Here is an 11,595-nt window from a genome sequence, read left to right as displayed (position 1 = left end):
AACCAATTACCAAAAATTTTAATTTATCAGATCTAAAAGTGAATTTTTTAAAAGTTATTGCGTAAAATATATTTTTTATACAGTAATTATAATCAAATATGTAAAATTTTCCTAAATTATGTTAATATCATGAAACCAAATATATATTAAAATTATTTGTATACTTACTTTTGTGACTTGTCGGTGGATTGATTTCAGTTCGTATGTTGGTAGAGCGAATTTTATACATGCATTTATTTCGAATTTTTAAGAGAACGGGGTCATTTTCTGAAGGGGGCCTTATATACGAATAGGGTCAATCTTAAAATTTGGTTGAGTGATTTAGGTTCATATATATCTTGTTTATGTTGATTTCATCGTTGCATTCGCATTTTAAGCCAGTAGTGAGCGTTAAAGTAATTTTCTGGTGGGGACCTTATATTTTAAAGAGATAAAAAACTAACTTATGCTAAATTTGGGGTACAAGAAATATAACATTTTTACTTGTTTTTAATTAAAAACTGGAAAAATATTTATATAAAAAATTCTTAAAATAGTTGTAATAGAAATATTCACGTTTTCTAAATCTTGTGTCAACATATCGAGTCGGTTTTAATATTTGTTTTAAACATAATTTTCCAGAGTTTCATAACGATTACAAAAGTTACGAACGAGTTTTCATTTTCTCTAAAATAAATTTGAATAAATTAGAAATGGGACTTGTTTTTTTAAACTTCCATACATAATTAAGAATAAGATTCTTTGATCGACCTAATTAAGAGATTGGAGCTGTGTTTATTTGTAACTTTAACTCACACACATACATACATATACATATATGTAAGTTTTCATGTTTTTTTCAACTGCATTGTCAAGATACATATGTATGTATGTACCTTACATATTAATATGTAGATTCTAAAATATGTGCATTAGGGTGGGCTCATAATTGAAGTTGCTGATGTTCCCACCGAACATGAAAATTTAGTTCATTTTACGATACCATTTCTCAAAATTTTTATCCAGAAGTCAACATCAAAGCATAAAAAAGTCCTTTTTTAAGGTTTTTATTATTTTTTCATATTTTTGGCAAATAAACCGTATCCAAATTTAGTATCATATGAAAGGCCTTTGGAAGACGATTTCAGAGACATAGCACATATTCGCTAATATTCCAAATTAATACAAATATCGTAATATTTCGGAAAATTTTAAGTTTTTCCAAGTTTTTGCATACAATTATATAATGTAAATAATTGAAATTTTAAAATTTTAAACCTCATTGTTTTTTTCTGTTTTTCGAAATTCGTTATGTTTGTATTTTATTTTAATATTTTAAACTCTATTTTATTCTAGGTTTTCAGCAAGCTAAATAGCGTCTCTCATGGACCTTTCATATGATACCAAATTTGTATATTTTGAGAAACGCTATCTTGTTATCAATTGAACTTTAATTTTAGTCGGAACCATCGACACCTTATTTTTGCTACATGTAAACGGGGCCAGTCTAATGTACATATGTAGGTATGCAGTTTATGTAAATTTTGAGGAATATTGCTTGCTTCTTAAACTAGTATATAAGCTAAGACAATTTCTTAAATACGATTAGTTCGTAACTATATTCTCCATCTAGTAAGTGATATTATCGAAATATTTTATAGTAAGTTTCTCTTAATAAGTAAAAAAATATTTCTGATTTTTTAATTCGGTAACTCGTGAACTATAGCTGATACAAAAGAACACACATACGTACATTTGTGATGTGTGATACAGGATGCACTAAATAAGATGAAATCGTTAAGGCAGTTGCTTTTTATTTGTTTATTTAAAAAGAGTTTAGGTTGTGTCAAAATTAATTAATTTACTTTTATTTAAAAAAAATACATTTGTATTTTCAAACCAACTCACACTACACATATCGATTTTTTCACGTTTTTGTGGACTTGCAATGATACCGATGTAAATTTTTATTTGAAATATAAATTTTGTAAAAAATTAGTTATTTATTAATACAAACGGCTTGACAAAAATTCAATATGTTTGTGAAAAAATTAAAATTTTTTTAATTTTTGTACAAGCAAACCGCAAGCATTTGTACAAATACGAAACACTACACAACAGGCTTGCACAAACTTAAAATCCTAGTATGTATGTGTAGTCTATTTTAGAAATTTCATTTTGACAAAACCAAACTCTAGACCACGTAAAAATATTGTGTTTGTTGTCGAAACGCTCTCACCTTACTTATTACATCATGGTGTGATATTTATAAAATTTACAAAGTTTTGTTTCATTAAATTTAGAAAATTTTCTTAAAAAAACAATTATTTTTTAAAAATAAAAACAGAACATTTTTTCTACAGTAAGGGAGCGAAAAAAGTTAAATAGATTAGAAATAATCGGATATATAATTTCAAGCTTACCTCTAGTTTATTTTAAATTTGAAAAATATGTTTGATTTATAAAGTACAGTCGGAAATGCCGGAATATGCTTTTCTTATTGTTTTGTTTGGAAACGGCAGAAAAAACATTTCTGTAAGAAAAGCATTCTCCCCTACCTCTGCCTTGCTGATTCTATCCTTTATGTTGTGTGTTCATTTTAATTTTCATTCAAGAATAACTTAACTTTTACTGTCACCGGCATTTTCTTGTCCAGAAAGCGGTTAAAACTTCGTCTAAAGCGAAGTTTTAATGAGGACAATGATCACACAAAGTAATTTACTACCTGGTCAATTACAAATACTTATAATTTGTAATTAAGAAATAACCAATTACAATTATTTGTAATTAAAGGTTTTCCAATTACAATTACTTGTAATTGAAGTCTTTGGTCTTTGTCTATCGACTATTCGTTCCATGGTTTGAAGGACGTAAGACTTATCGGTCGATAGAACTAAGGTCCTATCCCACTGTGGCATAAGTTGAAATAACATTATAACACGACACCGTGATAAATAAAAATAGATACGAATAAAAATATCGAAAATTGGGTTGGCTAAGGTTGTAAATTCTCAACAAATGCATAAACCAAAGATAAGCTTATTTTATGGTATTTAAAATATATTACATATGTTCATAAAAAACCTAATTTAAAGTTAGTATTCGATAGTTTTTACAAATTTATTTTCTCTTTTAATTGTAAAGCAAAGGTTTAAACATGTTAAGCCTAAATTCAAAATAGCTTTAACCATTTTTTCTTCATTCATTTTGTAGGGGATTAAAGAAAATTTTTAAATAAAAATGTATATACATTAGGGGACTTTTGTTTTTAGAAATTTTATTTTGTATTTTACAAATACAATTTTCTATTTTAATTTCAGCTTAATTAATATAATTGAACAAAAAAGGTTATACGAAACCAAATATAACAACTGATATATTATTTAAGAACTATTTTCAAATTAAACATTTATTTGAACAATCTAAATATACACATTATTTGTCAAATAAATTATAATTTATTTTTTTGTAATTTAAATTTTCAAATGTATTATGTATTGGATATGAATAAAATGATAATGCAAACTTATAGAAATTATTTTAAGCGTATGAATCCTTGCAGCAAGTGCAATAAAATACTTAAATACTATGATTAATCAGAGTCCCTCTAAGTTAAAATGTACATTATTCAGAAGTAAAAAGTAGCACCACAAAAGGCGTTCCGTGGCTGATTCATTAGCGTTAGGGACTGATTCTGTTCTAAGCAAACTTCAACGGACTTGCTGTGTTTTATGATCAAAACTTATGGTCACATAAGATTATGAATCACTAACTACCTAACTAACTATACATACTTTTATTGCGGCAATTTCCAAATTGTGACAAATACAATCGACATAGATTTTTTGATGCGAACAAATAACGTATTTACCGAAAATAAAAAACTGCGCCCACGTTTTTGTTTATCGTTAAATTCTATACAGAATAAAATTTATTTTTAAAAAAATTAAAACGATATAAAACTTTTAATCATTAATTATTTATTTACAAGGTTATTGATAAAAACGCTGATATCTTAACTCTTATGAGAAATTGGATATAAAATTGGAATAAATTCAGAACCAACTTCAGTTAGGGCATAACATCTACTGAAAGTAAAATTAAATTGTTACGGAAGGAAAGTAAAAAAAAATGAGCGCTCATACAAAATTAATCTTATTAACACTTTTCTGTGTATTCCTGGATCTGTCACTGGCAGTTGATGTATGTATAATTATTTGTGTATTATTAAGTATGTAACAAAAATCTGTTTTAAAGACATGTGAGGAGTGTATGGCAAATGATGCGTTTTGTGTGGATGAAACATCATATTACTTGTGTATGAACGGAAAACCAATGAAAACTGAATTGATCACATGTCCGGAAGATCAGGTTTGTTCAAAATCTGCTAACATTTGTGAACCAAAAGCTGATGATAACGCAATCTGTGGTGGTTCATCCTGTAATATCTGTAACATAGATGACAAATACACTTGCGTAAGTAAAACACAATTCGGCCGTTGTCTCAATGGTAAAGTTGCTGTAACAAGCTCTTGTGAAAAAGGTTCACTTTGTAGTACTGAAATGTTAACATATGGACAAATATGTGCACCAACATGTGTTCTAGACTTTGTAAGTTATCCTTATTATTATTATTATTATTATTATATTTTTGTAAATTTATATTTTTTTATAACATGGTTTTCTTTAGTTCGGACTTTCTGCCACATGTAGCAATGATCAACCGATTACAACAACTGCTGCACCACCTTCAACTCCCAATGTAGCTACTATGAAAGAAAAGTGTGAAGCGAAGCAATCAGATAAAAAAATTTATACCGTATTAGGTGACGCCAAATGTGAAACGTAAGTACTTGTTCATAAATCTTTGCTTTGAGGAATATGTAGCATAGAATAATGCCGTAGAACTATAAAAATAATTAAAAAAAAATTAATTTGGCACTAGAGAGTTTAAAAGGTTCACACCAAAGATAGATTTAAAGAAAAAAATTTATTATAATACAAATATTTGTTAAACTCATTCAATCCCAATTTATATTTAACTATGGTATTCGTAAACGCTTAGTAAGAGCAAATATTTAGTTGTTTTTGAGTTAATTTTTAATATGAAAATTAATGAAAAACATGTACATTAGGGTGGCCCCGTTTGTATGGAGGAAAAATGAGATGTCGTTGTTCTCGACTAAAATTAAAGTTTAATTGATTACAAGATAGCGTTTCTCATTTCTTTTTGTCCTGGGGTCAATATTTGGCTAAGTGGATCAAAGAATAAAATGGTCCTTTTTTACAATTTTGGTATCATAAGAAAGGTCTTTGAGAGACGCTTTCAATGACATAACACAAATTATGTCAAATATTGACGTTAGGGCAAACATTTTGAGAAATGATATCTTAGGGCCTCATTTTAAAAAACGAAACGACAATCGTTTTAAAATATTTGTATGAAAAAAATTAAAATTTTCAAACATTTCCCAGTATTCTTCATACAAATGTTTTACGTTAACGAAAGCTTCGTTTTATAAAATGAGGAGGTTAGAATGAACTAAATACATTTTCGGTGGGAACATCAGCAACATTAATTTTGGGGCCACCCTAATGTACATACTAAAAAAAAACAGATTAAATTTATCTCTTATTAAAAAATCTGATTATTAACTAGCATTTAATTACCAACTCAAAAACCCAATATTAAATGAATTTTTTATAAAGTAATTATTGTTTTACCCCCATTTTTACCACCTACAGTTATTTTTTAACATTAAGTTACATTGAAAGTTCTCAAATAAAAATTGTCCTAACTGAAACAATAACTATCACTTCAACGATAACTGAAGGTGGTGAAAAGGAGGATTAATGTGATAATTTCGTATTTTACTTTTGTGAATATATATTTGATTTCAAAACAAAATCTGTAGATAAATAGTATAAGAAAATGACTAACTTCTACACAAACTTAATCATTACTAATTACATTATTTTATATTTTTTTGTTTTATTTATAGTTACATATATTGTGAAAAAGTTGGCACAGATATAGAAGCAATTCTAATGAAATGTTCTCCTGGTTTTTACGATAGCACAAAAGAAGAGTGTGTAACTGTTAAACCAGAATCATGTCAGTAAACTATCACTTTCCTTAACGTCTACATACATATGTATATAAAGTATGCATAAATATATTATAACAAATAAAAATGTATAAATTAAATATTTTGTTTTTTATTTCTATACTGTTAATATTAAATCCATGAAAAGGAAAATCAGGTTGAAAAAATAATTTAAAATTGTTTATTTTTCACACTAGAATATTTAAAGATTATTTAACAAAATTTGCAATTCGTGCAATTATTTTACTCAAGTTCCTTATAATCGGAGCTCCGAATTCAGAGCCCATAATCATTTTGTTAAATGTACTAATATTCGAACGAAAATTGCCAATATAAAATTGAAATAAGCCAAAACAATACTGACGTTTTCCGTACAGTTTAAGGAGTAAACTAGTGGAAGATAACTTTTTTAGTAAAAAAGTACATATGTAGAATTTTACGCGCTAGACTCGAATTTTTAAACCAGTGATTAAAATCATTTTATTGATGGGTCTTTATATGAGGTTCAGGGTCAATTGTGGACCGATCCTCATAAAATTTTTGTTGAATTTCATCGCTACACTCTCATTTTGTATGGGGACTATGATGAAACGTGGACTGATATTGTACATTTTCAATAAAGAAACAAACTTTGCCTATTACCTATAGCTCTTGTTACAAACGGAATGACAAAATCATTATACCCCCATCTTTAGTGATGGTAGGCATAAAAATATGTAAATTAGGCGGATATTCTAATAATATTATGGAGAATAAAAATAAATTATATTGTGGTGCATTTCTTGAAAAGCAATTTTGTAAATCGCCTTTTCTTCTACAAAAAAAATTATACTTCAGGAACACGTTAAAAGTTAACTTAAAACATCTTTTAAACATAAAATTAATAAATCGCTTCTCCTCACTTCACTTCTTTGTTTTTGTATTTTTAATAATTTGTATAAAAATATTTTCCACGCAAAGTGAACCTATTTAGACATACTGAAAATTTAAGTAATAGGGTAAAAACTGGTCATGTGATATTATATTATATGTGATATTAAAAATGGACAAGTGAGAAAACAAGTGAGAGTGCTATATTCGGCTGTGCCGAATCTTATATACTCTTCACAACGACGTGTTAAAAAACAGTCAGTACCAAAAAGTTTTCTTTTACATAACTTACTTCGGGCTCAACATGCTTAATTTGATGTTTCTAGAATCTAGATTCAACAAGTTCCCTTTTATGGGTTCTAACCTAATTCAGACTTTACATACTTAATTTTATGTTCCTAGGTTCAATATTATATAATATTCAAAAATTATCTTTTGAAAAACGAAAAAGTACTAAAAAGTTTCCTTTTACGCACTAGTGCTGCTCTCGCTCTGCTGCTCTCGCTTTGCCTTGTTTTTATAAACAATAAGTGGCAGTCCACACTAGGAAACTTTTTTGGAAAACTTGTGATTTTGGCTGAGAAAGAAAGATTATCGTCCATCTCTGTCCTGTTACACACTGGGAAACTTTTCTTAAGAAACTTTTGATTTTGTGTGTGGGAGAAAGAGTTGGTTGATATTTCGTTCTCTTTCTCTCACACACAAAAATCAAAAGTTTCCCAGTGTGAACCAGGTCAAACTTGTTTTGTTTTATTATTCTTCTCATTCGTACAACAACAAATTAATGCAATTAATACGTAGTTTCTGAAACAAAAGTGTCTATGTGTGGACTTTAAGGAAACTTCAAATGAGAATCCAGAAAAAGTTTCTCAACTAAAGTTTCCTAGTGTGAACTAGGTCTAACAAAATTTACCGTATGATTATGTATTTTGTTTTTGCTTATTTCTTCGTTATTTATGGACCGATTTTGAATAGCGATCTTCCCGAAAGCATGTCTAACAGAATTATTGAAGATTCGGATCTCGCCGATATCTGGGGTCCTCTAAAAACTGATTTCAACAAACATACAGACAGACGGACAAACAGACAGTCGGACATGGCTTAATCTACTCCGCTATATATAAGGATCCAGAATATATATACTTTATAGGGTCGAAAAATTATATTATAGAAATTACAAAAGGAATGACAAACTTACGAAGGTGAAGGGTATTAAAAGAAAATGTTGGACTTTATGCAATTTTTTTTGCAAAAAAATTAAAACAAAATTATCCAAAATTATATTTACGAAATAACTTTTTTTAAGACCTAATTACTTTCGTAAACGACTAAGGGCGGTTTTCTTACTACTCAGTTAAACTAGACTTAACTTGCTGTTAGATTAAACTCGGAACAAATTTAGGCGGACTTTAACCGATGATTGTGTTTTTCAGTTTTTGATTTAAGCTCAGTTAACTTTGTTAATATTGCCAACTTTTCACTCAAAAACATAAACAAAGAACAGCTGTTTTTTGCAAACAATACTTTTTTAAAATGGAAAATTTTGGAAAAATATAAAATAAACATTTAAAACAATAATAAGTAAAACAAAACAAATCAGAAAATTGCAATTTACTTAAAATATTAAGTTTTTGTTCTTCCGAAATCATTGTTTTATTGTTTTTGTCAATTGTGGTTTCTCACTTATAACTTGAGTTTAATTGGCCAATTACACTCAGTTAAACTAAGATAATAAGTATCTTTACTCATAACTGAAAAACACGAAACATATATTAAACCAGGTTTAACCAAAGAATGAAGATTATCTTTATCAGAAATACTCGCCCTAAATTGATGAATCTTCCCAAAGTTTTTAAAATTTTCTAAGGGAAAGTTCATGTTACTGTTATATAGGGATGCGAATTTCTTTACATTTATTAAGTTAACCCACCACCTACGGTCTACCAATTTGAATATATGTATAGTAGTAATAAGTGGTTTATACTCCCGTGTACGTCTTTTTAAAACCTTTCAAATGATACCAAACTCCATTAAAGTTTTCTTTTTGTTTAAAAAGATTATTATTTCAAAGATATTTTTTTACTTATTTTTTGCCTGACAGCGACAGGCTTAACAGCTAATAACTATCGATATTTGTGGGATATTCAGAAGAGTCAAAAGCATTACGTTTGTTTAATCTTACGAATTTTCAAATTGTAATGAGCCAAGATTACATTAAAAGAATTCTTGAATTAAAGAATAATTTAATGTTAATTTAAACGTAACAATTCAGACACATTTCGAAATAATGAACATTGTTTCTTAGTAGATAAAGAATAGTCTGAAGATGGTTCCAAATACTAATGATGTAGATAAAGAGGTACTTAAATATTTATAAAAGAAACATTAAACATAGTACAAAATATATTTTGTACTATGTTTAAAAGCTTGGAAGTAAATTTATTAAATAAAACGAGGTTTGGATAGTGAAATTTAAAAACACAAAGATCGACTAAATGCTCAAGGTTTTAGCTAAAAGTACGATGTGGATTACGACAAAGTTTTTAAACCTGTAGTCAGACATTCTACAATGAAAATGGTTTAAACAAATGCTGGTTCTAAAAACTACAACGTCAGAAACTACGACATAAAAAAGGAGAACTTGATGAAGAAATATGCATGTGCTAATCAGTTGGATATAAAATATTAAACTTATTAGACTCATTAGTACTCATTAATAAAATTTAAAAATATTTTACTGAAGGCCTTAATCAATCAGCGCGATGCTAGAACACAAACCTGTTTGATATACTCAAACAAGATGGGTTTGTTCAAAGAAATGCAGATTCATATACATACAGTGAATCAATTAAGTAATTTGCCTATATAAAATTTTATAAATTTTAAGAAAAAAACTTTGTCTGAATAATTATTTTTTTCAAAGTTAAGCAATTTGTTTGTTGTGTTTTTATTTTTCTACCAAAAAAAAGTAAAAACGTGTATTAACTAAGGAGATTTTTGATAAAATGTGAACGTATTGTTAATTTTTTAAGTCAATAAAGTATTTTGCTATTTTAGGGATTTTGTTTATTTTTTTAATATTGCTGTAGAATTTTATAAAATTTTACATTTTAATTACTCCTGTATATTAAAATAAAATTTTATAGATATTTAAGTAGTGGTACGACTAAATTTGGACATTTCTTTAACCGATTTATTATCCTATATAGGTACCTATAAGAATTTATCAATATTTGACTTAACATCTCGTTTTTTTGATTTTATTTCGAAAATAGTAAGTAATTTTGAAAAGGATACATAATATACTAGAAAATCAGTGGATTTGGACTTAGAAGAAATGTTTAGTGGGGTATAAAACTACACAACAAAATAATCTGGTCATTTTGTATTGTTAAACAAAAACTACATTACGGAAACCCCATCAATTTGGAGAGTACTGTGTAAATTTTATTTAGAATTGTATAATATTGATTCTTATTCAATAAAGCTAACATTAAGTACCATCCTAGCCACTCGAAGTATGGGGATATCACCGTATACCACTATAGAACTATTTACATACTAAAATCTTGATTTTCTACCTCATATTTTGAATGCTTTATTTTATGAATAAAATACAGTAGGCGTAGTTGGATCTGGATAGTTATTCTTGATTTGGGTTCTAACTATATATAACTATATGTATTAGCTGAAAAATATTGCTTTTGCCGACCTCAGGTGATGAGAACCGCCTCCATTTGTAAATATCTAAATTAATAATTTTTCCCGTACCACACGATAGGCCACTTTATATTGTTTCCAAGCAACCTAAGGTCTGTTGAGAGGTCTAAATTTAAACATAGTGTTCTATTAAGTTCGTATATGGACTTTGGAGAAGATAAATGAGGATTTCAATAGTTTTTGTTTGGATACTATCCTTTGGCAGTTAAAGATTTTAGAAGACAACTCAGTGCGTTTTTTAATAGTTTTTTGTGTTATTTCATAAATTTCTATATTTTTTAATGATTGATTAAACATCTCGTAATTGAATTTCAGTGATTTACACTTGTTCTAAAAATCTAAACTAATTTTTATATTGGAATTGCCTCATTATTTCTCTTTAAACATTTTTAACGCAAATAACTACACAGTTTCACACAATGAGGACATGATTTTTGAAAATTACAATTGAAAAATACTTAACACGTGCCCTTTTAACAATAAAATAATAAATTCCAAAATGCAATTAAAAAATAATTTGAAAATCCCGGCGAATTTAACTGGAATTTTCAGTATGCAAAATTCATTATTGGCGTGCAAATTCTGATGAAAAATAATAAAATGCAACAACAAATGCACCAAAACTTTTATTTAAATATTTTTTCCTGCTTTTCCCATTCTACACAGTATCTATTTTCAACTGGAAAACATATATTGACTTTTTACCTTTTTTTGACTTTTATTTATGAACGAATTCTCTTAAAAAAAGTAGGAAAAAAACTTAGTTGATACACTGTATATTTATAATAGAAAGTGAAAATAATTAATGAATTCATTTTTTAAGATGATAACAAAGATGATAAACATTTAAAAACAGTTGAAACGATGAATGAAATGCAATATTTGCTTCTTGTGAACTACTACAATAGCCAGTTTTTTA

The 11,595-nt window shown here is 27.6% G+C and overlaps 1 protein-coding gene across 1 annotated transcript; it reads left to right on the top strand.

The window, feature by feature from the left end:
* The first annotated feature begins 1,586 nt into the window (after positions 1-1,586).
* Positions 1,587-6,187, top strand: LOC111681504. The gene is made up of 5 exons (XM_023443302.2): positions 1,587-1,639; positions 3,971-4,182; positions 4,237-4,590; positions 4,670-4,824; positions 5,982-6,187. The coding sequence occupies exons 2-5, from the start codon at positions 4,111-4,113 to the stop codon at positions 6,100-6,102; spliced, it is 702 nt and encodes a 233-aa protein (XP_023299070.2). The 5' UTR covers positions 1,587-1,639; positions 3,971-4,110; the 3' UTR covers positions 6,103-6,187.
* The last annotated feature ends 5,408 nt before the right edge of the window (positions 6,188-11,595 follow it).

This window comes from Lucilia cuprina, chromosome 6 (genome assembly GCF_022045245.1).
Source record: "Lucilia cuprina isolate Lc7/37 chromosome 6, ASM2204524v1, whole genome shotgun sequence".
In the NCBI taxonomy this organism is placed as follows: domain Eukaryota; kingdom Metazoa; phylum Arthropoda; class Insecta; order Diptera; family Calliphoridae; genus Lucilia; species Lucilia cuprina.
This window is presented reverse-complemented; position numbering and strand designations above follow the sequence as displayed.